At 45.3% G+C, this 17,951-nt stretch overlaps 1 protein-coding gene across 1 annotated transcript in view; it reads right to left on the reverse strand.

Moving 5' to 3' along the window:
* The window catches only part of MYO5C (myosin VC), a 425,456-nt gene that overhangs the window by 195,813 nt on the left and 211,692 nt on the right, over positions 1-17,951 (reverse strand). The window contains exons 12-13 of the mRNA XM_077263765.1: positions 12,752-12,892; positions 9,886-10,011 (exon numbers count right to left, since the gene is read on the reverse strand). Of these exons, the coding sequence (XP_077119880.1) occupies positions 9,886-10,011; positions 12,752-12,892 (267 nt within the window). The remainder of the gene's footprint in view (positions 1-9,885; positions 10,012-12,751; positions 12,893-17,951) is intronic.

Here is a 17,951-nt window from a genome sequence, read left to right on the forward strand (position 1 = left end):
AAAATATAAGCCAGATTTTTAATTAGTAATAATGATGGTATTTGCATGTTATTCTTTTCAAGACTGAAAACTTTGTACAAGTAGCAAACTCAATATTTCTATGTTAGTCTACATACTATATTACATCAGACTACATACTATATAATATGGGAGACATATAAAAACAGAATATAAGAAATATCTAAAGTTTACAGTCATGTTCGGTATAGCTAGATCCCTTTGAACAGTGAATCTATGAGGGAATGACTAAACACTACTGAATGCATTAGTTAACACAAAAATGCCCAAACATAAATTAATTCTGGACTAAGAACTCAATACAAATGATGCCACTAACAAAAAATGAGGAAAACAAACACCACCACAGAGTATAATCCCCCAAAAAAGTTCTTTATTTAAAGGGCCACTGTCACCCCCTCCAGCCGTTATAAACTAAAAGAGCCACCTTGTGCAGCAGTAATGCTGCATTCTAACAAGGTGGCTCTTTTAGTTTTTGCTTCTGTTATTCCCTCAATAAAGCGTTTTATAATTTTCCCCAAATACCTATCTTTGTATCTGGAGGCAGGTCTGAAGCTTCCTCTGTGAAGCGCCCAACTGCCGTCACTCATCTCTTCTGGGGCGATGGTCGCCGCCCCCTGCGTGCTGTTCTTCTTAAATCCGGCGCCTGCGCTGTGCGTGCCTGCCTGGGGCAGGCGCAGTGTTCATTGGCCGTCCTAGCGCTGATGCCGGGTTCCGTTCTGCGCCTGTGCGGGCAGTGCGGCCACCCTGTTGCTGAATCCCCGCCCCGCACTGTGTTATGCATTATGCATAGTGCGGGGCTGGGATTCCTGGGCATGCGCACTGCGCTTGTCAGACGCTCCCCCAGGTTCCCCGCCTTCCACGACGGTCTGGGCAGGAATCTGCCCAGGAATCCCCGCCCCGCACTGTGCATAATGCATAACACAGTGCGGGGCGGGGATTCAGCAACAGGGTGGCCGCACTGTCCGCACAAGCGCAGAACGGAACCCGGCATCAGCGCTAGGACGGCCAATGAACACTGCGCCTGCCCCAGGCAGGCACGCACAGCGCAGGCGCCGGATTTAAAGAAGTTGTCCACTACAATAAACTTTTTTTTTTTTTTTTTCATAAATCTTGCTATTATGTGCCACTGAAAACATCCACTGTCTTTATTTTAGCAATATTACCTTTTATCATGCTGTAGCAGCACATTTTCAGTGCTGGATCCAGCTCTCACGGGGTTAATCGACAACTTCCTTTCTCCTGAGTTATTGTGCTCTAATACTACAAGTTCCATGATGCATTGCACTGCCACTAAGCATGAACCTACCACACCCACTCCAAAACACACCCAAACCCCTCCCTCCTCTCCCTCCACTAGCTTCAAAAAAATTTGTGATGTCATTTCTGTCCAACCTCCTCTTTTACATTTGTCCAACCCACACTCCATTACACACGGATAGATAGATACAGGGGCGTAACTACCGCGGTCGCAGCGGTCGCAGTTGCGACGGGGCCCAGACTACTTAGGGGCCCCATGGACAGTAGTGAAGCCGGAGAATGAAATGACCCATGATTGCACCATTTGTGAGTGACCCGCAGCAGGGAGCCTTCACCGCTCTCTAATTATACTTACCTACTCCCGGCACGGTCCCTGGAAGTCCCTGCTTCTTCCAGCGCTGCAGATTCTTCCTGCACTGAGCGGTCACATGGTCCCGCTCATTACAGAAATGAATATGCGGCTCCACCTCCCATAGAGGTGGAGCCTCATATTCATTTCTGTAATGAACGGGACCATGTGACCGCTCAATACAGGAAGAAGATGCAGCGGTGGAAGAAGCAGGGACGCAGCGCCAGGAGCAGCCTGCAGGTGACTGGTGGTGAGTATACAGCGCTGCGCAGCGCTGGGCGATATTTACCTCTCCTCGTTCCGGTGCGGCTCTGTCATCAGCGTCCTCTGGCAGTGACGTTCAGGTCAGAGGGCGCGGTGACGTAGTCAGTGCGCGCCCTCTGCTGAACGTCAGTGCCGAAGACGGAGCCGCACGAGGAGCAGCCAGGTAAATATCGAAAGTGCCGGGGGTCCTGAGCGAAGAGAGAGAGGTGAGGTGAGTATGTGATTTATTTTTTTTATGGCAGCAAAAGCATAAGGGGCAAGTCGCAAGTGGCTATACGGAGCATCTTATGGGGCCATAACACTTGTGCAGCGCCAGCACTATAAGGGGCAGCGGCTGTGCGGAGCATCTTATGGGGCCATAACACTTGTGCAGCGCCAGCACTATAAGGGGCAGTGGCTGTGCGGGGCATCTTATGGGGCCATAACACTTGTGCAGCACTATAAGGGGCAGTGACTGTGCGGAGCATCTTATGGGGCCATAACACTTGTGCAGCGCCAGCACTATAAGGGGCAGTGACTGTGTATGGAGCATCTTATGGGGCCATAACACTTGTGCAGCACTATAAGGGGCAGTGGCTGTGCGGAGCATCTTATGGGGCCATAACACTTGTGCAGCACTATAAGGGGCAGTGGCTGTGCGGAGCATCTTATGGGGCCATAACACTTGTGCAGCGCCAGCACTATAAGGGGCAGTGGCTGTGCGGAGTATCTTATGGGGCCATAACACTTGTGCAGCACTATAAGGGGCAGTGGCTGTGCGGAGCATCTTATGGGGCCATAACGCTTGTGCAGCACTATAAGGGGCAAGTGGCTATACGGAGCATCTTATGGGGCCATAATGAACGGTGCAGAGCATTATATATGGCACAGCTTTCTATGGAGCATCTATGGGGCCATAATGAACGGTGCAGAGCATTATATATGGGGCAGCTTTATATGGAGCATCTATGGGGCCATAATGAACGGTGCAGAGCATTATATATGGCACAGCTTTCTATGGAGCATCTATGGGGCCATAATGAACGGTGCAGAGCATTATATATGGGTCAGCTTTATATGGAGCATCTATGGGGCAATAATCAACGGTATGGAGCACTATGAGGGGGCTGCGTTGCATTCTATGGGGGTTACCTTGAGTTGTATGGCAGGGCTGCGGGGGGGGCCCCATTTGGAAGTTCGCACCGGGGCCCATAACTTTGTAGTTACGCCACTGGATAGATAGATAGATAGATAGATAGATAGATAGATAGATAGATAGATAGATAGATAGATAGATATGGGATAGATAGACAGATAGATAGACAGATAGATAGATATGGGATGGATAGATAGATACATACAGATATATCTATATATCTATGTCTATTTCCATAGATATGTCCATATCTATGTTTCTAAACCCCTTCAACCCTGGAGCTTTTCTCGTTTATCGCTCCCCTTCTTTCCAGAGCCATAATTTTTCCGTCAATATGGCCATGTGAGGGCTTATTTTTTGAGGGACAAGTTCTACTTTTGAACGACACCATTGCTTTTACCATGCCGTGTAACAGAAAATGTGAAAAAAAGTCAAAGTGCAATGAAATTGCAAAAAAAGTGCAATCCCACACTTGTTTTTTGCTTTGCTTTTTTGCTAGGTTAACTAAATGCTAAGGCTGTGTGCACACGTTGCGGATTTGATTGCAGATCCGCAGGGTTTTTTGCTGCACAGAATTGCATCAAATCTGCAGTGTAGAGCACAACAACCAATGTAAGTCTATGGGAGCCGCAGACTTGTTGTGCACATGCTGCGGAAAAGGGGGCACCGAAACGCAGCTTTTTTTTTTTCTGCAGAATGTCACTTCTTTTGTGCCAAACTGCAGCATTTCTGCACCCATAGACTTTCATTGAGTCGGGCACATCCGCAGCAAAACCGCAGATGTAAAAAAGATCTGCAGTTTAGATGTGGATGTGGGTCCGAGAAACGCTGCTGTTCGGGAGGAGGGAAGTGTGTGGGCGGAATGTGGGCGGTGACTGTGTGCGTGTATGTGTGTGCGGACGGGGTCTGCAGGCTGTTCGGATGTGTGCGGCGCTGTGCAGGACTGTTCAGGTGTGTGCGGGGTCTGTGGGCTGTTCGGATGTGTGCGGGACTGTTTGGATGTGTGCGGCGCTGTGCGGGGCTGTTCAGGTGTGTGCGGGGTCTGTGGGCTGTTCTGATGTGTGCGGGTCTTTTGGAGTGTGTGTGCGGGGATCATCCAATGGGACTACAAGTGCGCAGCATCCAATCTGCAGCTAATTTGGATGTAATCCGGACAGTGGACACGCACCCTTACACTATCCATACATCTATCAATAGATATATCTATCCACATATATCTATAGATAGATATAGAAATAGATAGATGTATGCATCTATAGATCTATCTATATGTAGCTCTGTCTATCCATTTCATCTATCATCTATATGTCTATCTATCTGTGTGTAAGGCCGGTTTCACACGTCAGTGGCTCCGGTACGTGAGGTGACAGTTTCCTCACGTACCGGAGTCACTGACACATGTAGACCCATTAAAATCAATGCATCTGTGCAGATGTCGTTGATTTTTTGCGGACCGTGTCTCCGTGTGCCAAATACGGCGACATGTCAGTGTTCGTGGGAGCGCACGTATTACACGGACCCATTAAAGTCAATGGTTCCGTGTAAAACACGGACCGCACACGGACGTTCTCCGTGTGCAGTCCCTGTGGCGTGCAGGAGACAGCGCCACAGTAAGCGCTGTCCCCCCCACATGATGCTGAAGCCGCCATTCATATCTTCTGTGCAGCAGCATTTGCTGCATAGAAGATATGAATAATAGTGTTTAAAAGAAAGATCTACCTGTCCGCCGCCCTCCCACCCCCTGTGCGCCCCCCCACCCCCTGTGCGCCCCCCGCTGTTCTGAAAATACTCACCCGCCTCCCTCGCAGTGTCCTGTCCTGGCCGTGCATTCTACTGTATGCGGTCACGTGGGGCCGCCGATTAGAGTCATGAATATGTGGCTCCACCTCCCATAGGGGTGGAGCCGCCTATTCATGACTGTAAATAAGCGGCCCCACGTGACCGCATACAGTAGAAGGTGCAGCCAGGACAGGAAGCAGCGACAGCCAACGAGGGAAGCGGGTGAGTATTTTCAGAACAGAGGGGGGGCGCACAGGGGGTGGGGGGCGGCGGACAGATAGATCTTTCTTTTAAACACTATTATTCATATCTTCTATGCAGCAAACGCTGCTGCACAGAAGATATGAATCGCGGCTTCAGCACGATGCAGGGGACAGCGCTAAACTTTAGCACTGTCTCCTGCATGCTCCGTGTGGTACCCACTCGGCACACGGGCGGCACACGTTTGCCGCACGTATGGCCTACGTGAGCTCACGGGCACACGGACACGGATAACTCAGGTACCGATTTTTTCCGGTACCGGAATTATCTGGACGTGTGGGACAGCCCTAATTGAGTGTGGGTTGGACAAATGTAAAAGAGGAGGCTGGACAGAAATGACATCACTCAATAATGTTCAATAATACATCTTTATTTAGCTTTCAAAAACGCATACAAAAACGCACAAAAAACACGCAAAAACCGCACCAAAAAAATTAAAAAAATGCATCAAAAGCGCACAAAAACTGCACCAAAAACTGCATCATAACCGCACCAAAAACTGCATCAAAACCGCACCAAATACTGCATCAAATCTTCAACAAAAACTGCATAAAAAAGCATCAAAAACCTGAATCAAAACCACGCAAAAAAACGCACCAAATACAGCAGCAAAAACTGAATTAAAACCTCGCAAAAACCACACCAAAAACCGCACCAAGAACAGCATCAAAACCACACAAAAAACCCGCATCAAAACCGCGCAAAAACATGAAAAAAACGTGAAAAAATGCATCCAAAACGCAGCAGCGTTTTCTGCAAGGAGATGCAGATTTTGTGCAGACAATTCTGCACCCAAATCTGCAACGTGTGCACACAGCATAAAACTGACCTGCTATTATGATTCTCCAGGTCATTACGAGTTCATAGACACCAAACACGTCTAGGTTATTTTTTATCTCAGTGGTAAAATTTTTTTTAAAAACTTTGCTAAAAAGAAATAAAATAATTGCGCCATTTTCTGATACCTGTAGCGTCTATATGTTCTGAGATATCGGGTCGGGTGAGGGCTAATTTTTTGCGTGCCAAGCTGACGTTTTTAATGATACCACTTTTGTGCAGATACGCTCTTTTGATCGCCCATTATTGCATTTTAATGCAATGTCACGGCGACCAAAAAAACATAATTTTGGCTTTTGATTTTTATTTCTCGCTATGCCGTTTAGCGATCAAGTACATTTTTTTTTTGTTGTATTGAAAACAGCTGACATGTTGCGGCTTTGAAGTGGGCTCACCGCCGAAGCCCACCTCAAAGCGTGGGGATACTGCCAGCTGACGTACTATTCCGTCAGCTGGCAGAAAGGGGTTAATGAACAATATGTTTCAGTTAAAAAAAAAAAAAAAAATGGCGTGGGCTCCCGCGAAATTTTCTGCGCCAGAGGGGGAAAGCCGACGGCCAGGGGCCAATATTTGTAGCCTGCTGTGAATATCAGCCCGCAGCTGTCTGCGTAGCCTTTACTGGCTATTAAAATAGGGGGACCCACCAAAAAAAATTACGTGGGGTCCCCCTATATTTCATAGCCAGATGGGCTACGCAGACAGCTGCGGGCTGATATTCATAGCCTAGAGAGGGGCCATGGATATTGGCCCCCCCCGGCTACAAATACCAGTCCGCAGCCGCCCCAGAAATGGCGCATCTGTAAGATGCGCCAATTCCGGCACTTAGCCCCTCTCTTCCCACTCCCGTGTAGTGGTGGGATATTGGGTAATAAGGGGTTAATGTCACCTTGCTATTGTAAGGTGACATTAAGCCGGGTTAATAACGGAGAGGCGTCAATAAGACGCCTATCCGTTATTAATCCAATAGTAATAAAGGGTTAATAAAACACACACACATTAGGAAAAAGTATTTTATTATTCTTCATTTAACCATACTTACCATACTTCAGCGCCTGCAAAAAACGTAAAATAATAAACCGTATACTACCTGTCCGCTGTAGTCCAATTAATAACGAGTGTCCCACGACAATCCCCCCTATAGAACAGTGACATTGGGTGATGTCACTGCTCTATAGAACCCTCAGTGACACACTGACAGGAGACAATGGCTCCTGCAGTGCATCACTGAGAGGTTATTATAGTTCACTGGTCTCAATTTATGGCAAAAAGCTGTGTGGGAACTTTTTCACACAGCAATGCCAAAAGTGAGACCAGGGACTATTTTCTCACAGGGGCGTAGGAATACATTGTGAGGAATACATTGTGGAAGGATACCTTCCTCCCCTCATTGTGTTCCTGGAGCCCCTGGTGAGCAGTCGCATCAGCAGATGCTCCTGCTCTCCCCCGGAGATCGTCGTGGGACACTCGTTTTTATTGGATTTCTGCGGATCAGGGAGTATATTGTTTGTTTATTATTTTAATATTTTTTATAGGTGACACTGGCTTCGGGGAACAAAGTGACAAGTGATGGTGAGTATGTACTCTATGTTACATGTACTGTATGTCTGTATGTATGTTGTATGTATGTACTGTATGTATGTACTGTATGTGGCATGTCACATGATGTCACATGCTGCATGTCATCGCATGGTGCATGTCATCGCATGGTGCATGTCGTCGCATGGTGCATGTCGTCGCATGTTGTCACATGTCGCATGCTGCATGTCGTCGCATGTTGTCCCATGTCGCATGGTGCATGTCGCATGCTGCATGTCACATGTCGTCGCATGCTGCATGTCATCGAATGTCACCGCATGTCGCATGCCGTCACATGTCGCATGGTGCATGATGTCACATGTTGCATGTTGTCGCATGTCATTGCATAGTGCATGTCGTCGCATGGTGTCGCATGCTGCATGCTGCATGTCGCCACATGGTGCATGTCACATGTCGCATGGTGCATGTCGTCGCATGCTGCATGTCATCGCATGTTGTCACATGGTGCATGTCGTCGCATGTCACATGGTGTATGTCGTCGCATGGTGTATGCCATCGCATGGTGCATGTCGTCGCATGCTGCATGTCGTCGAATGTCGCCGCATGTCACATGTTGCATGTCGTCGAATGGCGCATGTCGTCGCATGTTGTCACATGTCGTCGCATGCTGCATGTTGTCACGTCGCATGGTGCATGTCAGATGCTGCATGTGACATGGTGCATGTTGTCACATGCTGCATGGCGCATGTCGTCACATGTCGCATGCTGCATGTCGTCGCATGGTACATGTCGCACGCTGCATGCTGTCACATGTCGTCGCATGCTGCATAATAATAATAATAATCTTTATTTTTATATAGCGCTAACATATTCCGCAGCGCTTTACAGATTCCACACATTATCATCACTGTCCCCGATGGGGCTCACAATCTAAATTCCCTATCAGTATGTCTTTGGAATGTGGGAGGAAACCGGAGTGCCCGGAGGAAACCCACGCAAACACAGAGAGAACATACAAACTCTTTGCAGATGTTGTCCTTAGTGGGGTTTGAACCCAGGACTCCAGCGCTGCAAGGCTGCAGTGCTAACCACTGCGCCACCGTGCCGCCTGTCTCATGTTGCATGTCCTGTATGTGTGTTCTATGTATGTATTGTATATGTGTGTTTTTTTTTTTTTACATTCAACACATTAGCCGGATGATGGGACTACTACTGTCCCATCATTGGCTAATGTGTCACTCACTGTCACTGTAGCAGGCAGAGCCCGATGGGACTTGTAGTCCCATCGGACGATGCCTGCACACAGAGACGCCGCCGCTGCACAGCCCCGCACACTCCAGCACAGACCTTCACCGCGCAGACCCCGCCGTTGCACCGGCCGCCGACGCACCGGCTGCCGCCAAGGCACCGTCCGCCGCCGCACCGTCCGCCGCCGCACCGGCCACGGCCGCCGCCCCGGCCGACGCACCGGCCGCCGCCACGGCACCGGCCGCCGCCACGGCACCGGCCGCCGTCTACTCACCGGCCGCACATCTCGGCACATGAGCGCGCCACGGCCGGCCAGCAGATCCCAGCACAGCCCCGCCCGCCCCCAGCACAGCCCCGCAGGCAGCCCACAGCCCCGCCCACAGCCCAGTCACTCTTGAGTGACTGCTGCCTGTGGAGCCTTGGTCACGCCTGTTGCTGACGTCACGTCAATTTCCAGAGTCTGGAAATTGACGTGACGTCGGCGGAAATTAGCGGTGGCTGCAGCCTGGGGGTCACATGACCCGGACTCAGCCGCTGCCATAGCGCCGCTCACAGGCGAAAACGGCAACAGAAGGTATTTACACAATTCATTAGGGGCCCCGGGGGGATACATTGGGGGGTTAACTGAAAGTAGTGGACAACCCCTTTAAGAAGAACAGCGCGCAGGGGGCGGCGACTATCGCCCCAGAAGAGATGAGTGACGGCAGTTGGGTGCTTCACAGAGGAGGCTTCAGACCTGCCTCCAGGTACAAAGATAGGTATTTGGGGAAAATTATAAAATGCTTTATTGAGGGAATAAGCAAAAACTAAAAGAGCCACCTTGTTAGAATGCAGCATTACTGCTGCACAAGGTGGCTCTTTTAGTTTATAACGGCTGGAGGGGGTGACAGTGGCCCTTTAAATATATAATACATCATAGAGATAGATAAAAGTTTCAAAAAAAGGGGTTGCTGCGCAACCCTTTTAAGTAAGTTACTCAGTAAGCAAGAAAGTGATAATAGAGCAAATAATCTATGTACTTGTAACTTTGTCCCCTGCAATCTGGTATCTAGCAAACTTGTATCTATCTCTATGATGTATTATATATTTAAATAAAGAACTTATTTTTTTGGATTATACTCTGTGGTGGTGGTTTATCCCCCATTTTTTGGTGGTAAATGCATTAGTTACAGATTAGCAGCCAAACTTGTCAGTTTACCTTATCAGCAAAGTGCTGGATAATAAATGATCTATTGGACATTCTTGGCTTTTCAAACAATGGGTTTGTGTTTATGTAGTTGTTGTAGAGTTTCTGCAGCCAGTTTTCATCAGTTCCTTGTGGTAGCTAGAAAATACAATAGTGTAGGTTATTATAAATCCACTAGAGGGAGCCCTGCACTAATCTCAGGGAGTAACACCATTTATAGATGTAGCCAGAAGGCATCATATCCACTAGAGGGAGCCCTGCAGTAATCTCCGGGAATAACAACATTTATATATCTATAGCCAGCAGTAGAGATGGGCAGACACCTGGATGTTCGGTCTGGCCAAGCAGTTACAAAATGTTCGGGTTTGGGTACCAGATCAGTACCCAGACCCGAATCCAAAACCCATTCATTTGAATGGGGGGCCCGAACATCGAGTGTTTGCCACGCTGTCATTGCTGTCATGTGTCATGTTAGACCCTATCACAGTGATCAAAAGCCAATAATTAGAATGTCATCCCCCCTGTGTCATCCCCTTAGTCAAGTTATTTTTTTCTTATTTTATAATAGAGTTAGGGTTGAGCTTAGGTTTTTTTTTTCCAGTAAAAAAAAAAAGATGACGATATGACGACAAGTGCTAAGCGCACATGCTCGGGGTGCTCGGGTATGCACAGAGTATCACGGGCACTACCAGCATGTTTCTTTTGGGGTGTTTAATAGCCGTTAAGCATGTGTGGTGGGGACTCGTGCATCGGTGACTCCAATGCAAACCTGAGTAGTGAGCACTTGCGCTCAACACTAATGACGACATATTTAATATGACGACCTAATGTTATTAAATTCTGTGTAGTATCTTTGGGTTCAAAATTCTCATTATACTCCTGGATAAAATCCTTGAGGGGTGTAGTTTCCATAATGAGGTCAGTAGTGGGGGCCCTGCAAATGTGACCTGTCGCCCGCAATCTATTGAAGCCTATTTGTGTTCCAAAATTCAAATGTTGCTCCTTACATTCCGAGCCCTGCCATTTGCCCAAACAGAACTTTTTGACTACATGTGTGGTATCGCCACACTTGGAAGAAAGTAGGCAGCACACTGCAGGGTCCATTTTTTGGTGTTACCTTTTGCAAAAGTAAGAAATTTGGGGCTAAAGCAAGATTTTTGTGAAAAAAATTAACTATTCCAATGTTGACTTAATGTTATTAAATTCTGTGTCGTACCTGTGGGATCAAAATGCTCACTATACCCTTGGATAAAATACTTGAGGGGTGCAGTTTCCAAAATCAGGTCAGTTGTGGAGGGTTTTCTCTGCTTAAGCATCGTACGGGCCCTGCAAATGCGACATAATGTCTGCCATCTCTTTAAGCCATATTTATGTTACAAAATTCAAATATTACTTCTTCTGCTCCAAGCCCTGCCGTTTTTTTATAGTTTGCAAAATTACGTCACTTATGGAGGGGGGGGGGGTTCAGCTGTTCTGGCATCTTATGGGCTCTGCCAATGTGACATGGCACCCTCAAACCATTCCAGCAAAATCTGAACCCCAATACAGCACTTCTACCCTCCTGGTCTTTGCACTGTGCCTCAAAAGTAGTTTTCAACAACATATGGAGTATTAGTGTATTTAGGATAAATTGCACAACAAATTATATGACCCATTCTGCTCCATTACCCTTGTGAAAATGAAAAATTTGGGGTAAACTTAACATTTTTGCAGGAAAAATGTATTTTTTAATTTTCACAGTTCAACGTTATAAACTTCTGTGAAGCACCTGTGGGTTTGAGGTGCTCACCACATATCTAGATACATTTCTTGAGGGGTCTAGTTTCCAAAATGGGGTCACTTGTGAGGGGTTTCCACTATTTAGGCACATCAGGGGCTCTCCAAACACAACGGCTCTCGATTCCAGCTATTTTTTCATTCAAAAAGTAAAAAGGCACTCTTTTCCTTCTAGTCCTGCCATGCGCCCAAACAGTAGTTTTCTCCCACATATGGGGTTTCGGCATACTCAGGGGAAATTGCACAATAAATGTTCATTTTTTTCAATAAACTTCTTGAATGTGGTTTTGAGGATTTTGAGGATTGCAGTTTTTAGAATGGTGTCACTTTTGGGCATTTTCTGTCATACAGGCCTCCCAAATTCACTTCAAATGTGGTGCGGTCCATAATATAAATGGTTTTGTAAATTTTGCTGGAAAAATAAGAAATTAATGATCAACTTTTAACCCGTATAACTTCCTAACAAAAAAAATGTTTCAAACATGATGCAGATGTAGTTTTTATTTTAACAGGGTCAAACATTCAGCTTGAGTAGAAGTTTTCCTAGTGCTGGACAACTCATTTAATTAATAATTGATTAAGCATGGTGACAAATATTGCTGCAAATGTTTTTATTTTTAGAAAGAAAAAAATGTGAACAAGTTGGTATTTCTGTAGTCAATGTAATGTTGGTTATCACTTAATGTCTGACTTATTAGTTTATGTCTGATTTTTTATTTGGGTTAAAATATATCTCAACAGTTTTGAAAACATGGAGGCCCAATGCTCTAAACACTACATCAGAGTTTAACTGCATCTGGACTGTATGGATGCCACTATACAACAACCCCTTTACATACTCAAAGTACTCTGTTTCTTGGGGTAAGGAAATAATAATCTATATTCCTTCACAGAAAAATGTTTGTGTTCTCATGTCTGGCTTATAATAGAAAGTTCAAAAAGTGAGCAGACCAGTTTGCACCATAGTATGATGATACCACACGGTCACGTCTGTCAATGGTGCATGTTACTAAGAAGTCCCTTATTCACACATTAAATCTTGCTGTATAAACAGTCACATGAGTGTATTAAAGTGGACTAAGTGACAGAAATGAGTACTTACCAAGCATTCTTCATCGAGAAGTTCCAAAATACCCATTTTTGCCTCAATAAGGTCTATAACTGGTTGATTGTCATAGAAATCAATGAGAGTCCATGGGATATCTTCCTTCATATATTCTTCTTGCTCAAGTTTGAAGACATGCTAAAGAGGATAGTAAAGACAAGACCCTATTATTACCAAGAATTGGGGTCATGCCTCCAAAACTTTTTTTATATGACCTACATTTAGGGAATATGTATCTGACTGAAGAGTCTCTGGCTGAAATCCCCCATCTAAAGCAAGTGGGAGACTAGTGCTATAATCGCCATTAATAAATGGCTGCCTTAGGGAAAATGATCACTGCTGATGCAGGTAAAATCTAATTATTGGGGCTGCCAGCCTGGAGACCTCCATGATTATAATGTTTGAGAATGACTCGGAAGGGGCATACTCTTCACAGCATACATAGAGTACAGATTCAGTACAGCTTTTGCACAATAAAAGCAATAACTCAACAAAGATGTTGACAGAAACATGGCGAACTTGAGCTTTCGATGCAGTAGTTGGCAATTAAAATAGTGTTGGCAAACTGTAATAGAAAGAGTCATTTTATTATACAAGGGAGACCTATATAGCCTGCAACAGATGAGAACACATTTACAGTTCTTCCTATACACAGTAGGCAAAGTAAGCACATTGTAACGACACCTTCACTCACTGCAGTGTGACAACCATAGCGGCCAGTTGGCTTCTGCCACGGAAATCAACTTCAGATATGCTCAGAATTCTTAGGTTTTACCATGAAAGTCAGGGTTTATTATAGAAAAAAGAATGGTAACATGTGACTAAATTACTAAATCTTACAAAGTCAATATGCAAGCCAACATAACTGAGACACCCAAGACTGGAGGAGGGTTTACTGCTATATGTTTTCCATTTAAGGTCCAAATATGTATTACAATGATCAAATGTCTACATATAATACTTTAGACCCTTTGTTTGTAATGAGAACTCCCTTTTAATCTATAAATTGCTGCATACATGTTGAGTATTTAATTAGTTTTTTACATCAAAATTTGTAAGCCAAAACCAGCAGAGGAACAATCAGAGGAAAAGTGTAAGGACGGAGTCACACTAGCCTATAATATGGACTATGTGATTTTTTTCTCGCATAGCACTCGGACCTCTGTTAATCTATGGGGCAGCTCCCATCACCGTTTTTTTTCTCGTCTGTTTTATATGTGCTAGTGAAATCACGGCCGAGACTCGCCAATACGTGTCTATGGGTGCAAGAAAAAAATTGCACACCACTCGGACCATCAGTGTGAATTGCGAGAAATACGCACTGGTGTCCTTTGAAAATCCGGCTATTCATGTGCGGTGTACAGTAAAATCACACTGACAGGTTAGAATAAAGAATCTTAGAGATGAGCCATTTCTCGGGCCGCTGTGACCTGGTGTTTGTAGCCGGGGGGGGGGGGGGGCAATGACCATGGTCCCTTCCTAGGCTATGAATATCAGCCCACAGCTGTCTGCATAGCCTTTTCTGGCTATTAACTATTGGGGGACATCACAAATTTTTTTTTTTTGGGGGGGGTCCCCCAATTTTAATAGCCAGTAAAGGCTAAATATACAGCTATACAGCTGTGGGCTGATATTCATAGCCTGGGATGATCCATTCCATGGGTATTAACCCCTTCCTAAGCTATAAACATCGGCCCCCAGTTCCTCGCTTTCCCTCTCTGGTGCAGAAAATTGCCCACGCCATTTTTTCCCCCGAAAATTATCTTTTATTAAATACATAGATGTCCCCTAATTTGCACACATACTATACTAATTGTATTGATCATACACATCTATATATCAAACCAGGTACGGACTGGGACTAAAATTCAGCCCTGGCATCTAAAATCACACAGGGCCATACCGTCCCCGCCCCTGAGCACCAGATGTTGATATATTACTATTATTACCCAGGATTGAAGAAAGCAAGATTTACTACAAGGCCAATATTTCTAATGATACCCGTGGCCTGCTGGGATAAGTGACGGAGTAAGCGACTTTGTGCTCAGTCACAACTTTTAACAGTATGGGTGTCTTGAGAACACCAATTCTGTTAACATCATAGCAGACAAGGCGGCCCACAACCAGACAGGCCCTTCTGGCATTTGCCAGAATTGCCAGTCCAGCCGCCCTGTATCAAACTATTCTGCATGGATTTACTGTTTGCAAACCATGTCTTCTATCCCGTCGGCTTCTGCATTGATTTTACAGAAGTCGACAAATGAATTAACAGCTATTCTTCTAGGTATCTCTCTATGCAACATAAAGAAATACATACAGTATATATATATATATATATATATATATATATATATATATATATACAGTATATACCGTGCCTTGCGAAAGTATTCGGCCCCCTTTAACTTTTCAACCTTTTCCCACAAATCATGCTTCAAACAAAGATACCAAATGTTAATTTTTGGTGAAGAATCAACAACAAGTGGAACACAATTGTGAAGTTGAACGAAATGTATTGGTTATTTTAAATTTTTGTGGAAAATCAAAAACTGTAAAGTGGAGCGTGCAATATTATCCTGCCCCTTTACTTTCAGTGCAGCAAACTCACTCCAGAAGTTCATTGTGGATCTCTGAATGATCCAATGTTGTCCTAAGTGCCTAATGATGATAAATATAATCCCCCTGTGCGTAATCAAGTCTCCGTATACATGCACCTGCTCTGTGATAGTCTCAGGGTTCTGTTTGAAGCACAGAGAGCATCATGAAGACCAAGGAACACAACAGGCAGGTCCGAGACTGCCTAATAAAAGGAAAAGATTAATATCGGCAAAAGAACAGAAATTGGACAGAGGAAGATTGGAAAAAAAGTGTTATGGACAGACGAATCCTAGTTTGAGGTGTTTGGATCACACAGAAGAACATTTGTGAGACACAGAACAACTGAAAAGATGCTGGAAGAGTGCCTGACACCATCATGGTGGAGGTAATGTGATGGTCTGGGGTTGCTTTAGTGCTGGTAAAGTGGGAGATTTATACAAAGTAAAAGGGATTTTGAATAAGGAAGGCTATCACTCCATTTTGAAACACCATGCCATACCCTGTGGACAGCGCTTGATTGGAGCCAATTTCATCCTACAACAGGACAATGACCCAAAGCACACCTCCAAATTATGCAAGAACTATTTAGGGAAGAAACAGGTAGCTGGTATACTATTTGTAATGGAGTGGCCAGCGCAGTCACCAGATCTCAACCCCATTGAGTTATTGTGGGAGCAGCTTGACTGTATGGTACGCAAAAAAGTGCCCATCAAGCCAAACCAACTTCTGGGAGGGGCTTCTGGATGCATGGGGTGAAAATTCTCCAGATTACCTCAGCAAATTAACAGCTAGAATGCCAAAGGTCTGCAATGTAATTGCTGTAAAGGGAGCATTCTGTGACGAAAGCATAGTTTGAAGGAGAAAATTATTATTTCAAATAAAAATCTTTTTTTTCGAACCTCGACAATGTCTGGACTAGATTTTCAATTAACTTGGCAACTCATTTGATTAATAAAAGTATGAGTTTTCATGGAAAACACAAAATTGTCTGGGTGACCCTAAACTTTTGAACGGACTAGTGTATATATATGTTTAGATGAATATTTGGTGTTAAAACAAGCTTTTACATACAGGGAACTGCTTGCTGTATGTAAAAGCTCATGTTAAAATTGCATTGCATACGAATGCCATATGGTTACTAGATGCGAGGAAATTGCATCCTCGCATTGCAAACAGATTACACACGGATCACCGTAGAGAGAACATTTGTGCGATTCTCGGCAGTCAAAATCGGACCGATTTTTTATACGTTAAGTGTGACTCCAGCCTAACAGAAACACGTCACCACTTCTGCATTTATCATCCACTCCTGGATTGGGCTTACAAATACTGACGTAAAATACTCACAATACTCAATGTGTGCACGTGGCCTAAGGGTGTGTGCCCACATTCAGTAATTGCAGCAGAAAAAATCTGCTGCAAACACAGATGTGTTGGCAGGAAAAATGCAGCATAAAATATACCCATTTTTGATGCGCTTTTGACGCTTTTTTTGCATGCGTTTTTCTCACTCATTAGCATGGGTGAAATCTGCAGCAAAAATGCTGAAAAAATTGACATGCTGCAGATCTGCATGGAAAAAATAAGCAATGTGTGCATGAGACAAGGAAATGCTTCAGGTTTGGGACAGAACTGCGCAGAAAAAATGTGCAAACAAACGCAATGTGTGCACAGATTTCTTAGAAGAACTTTTATAATGGAGGACCTTCAAGATGACAGTCCAAAATAAAAATTAAAATAATATACTCTAGTACTTTTTTTTTCTTTTATACCAGAGGAGTCCTATACAGTGATTGGATATTACAGCTTTATAGCTATATTATAGGCTTTCGGAACATTCAGATTATTGGATGCTCAGTTCACACTTCAGTGTCTCCAGCACATGTGGCATAGGCTACTTTCACACTTCCGTCTTTTTGCCTCCGTTGCAATCCGTCGTTATGGCAAAAAAAACCGGATCCTGCAAATGTGCCCGCAGGATCCGTTTTTTTGCCATACACTTTAATGGACGACGGATTGCGACGGATGGCCACACGTCGCATCCGTCGTGCGACGGATGCGTCGTGTTTTAGCGGTCCGTCGTGACAAAAAAAACGTTCAATGTAACTTTTTTTGTCCTTCGGATCCGCCATTTCCGACCGCACATGCGCGGCCGGAACTCCGCCCCCTCCTCCTTGCTCATCACAATGGGCAGCAGATGTGTTGTAAAACTGCATCCGCTGCCCACGTTGTGCTAAATTTAGCACAACGTCCGTCGGGCCGACAGTTTGCGACGGCCCCGTACCGACGGATGTGTGAAAGTAGCCTTAGCTACCAGGAGGGGCCAGGGGGTGCGGTCGCCCCAGGCCCCACACTCAGAGGGGCCCACCCAGAGCTAAGCTACCATTAACTATATCAGCATGCTGTACACTATATAGCTTAAGCTCTGCGGGAGAACAGGGAGACATAGGGGCAGGCTGGGTCGGGAGCAGAGGGGCATATGCCCCCTAGGACACTGGGTAGCGGGCCGGCAATGTACCTGTATGCTGCCTCCGGCATACAGCAGACACGCCCACATTGCACGCTGTGTGGTTGTGTCTGCAGGAGAGACGTCAGAACG

This window comes from Ranitomeya variabilis, chromosome 5 (genome assembly GCF_051348905.1).
Source record: "Ranitomeya variabilis isolate aRanVar5 chromosome 5, aRanVar5.hap1, whole genome shotgun sequence".
NCBI classification, from domain to species: domain Eukaryota; kingdom Metazoa; phylum Chordata; class Amphibia; order Anura; family Dendrobatidae; genus Ranitomeya; species Ranitomeya variabilis.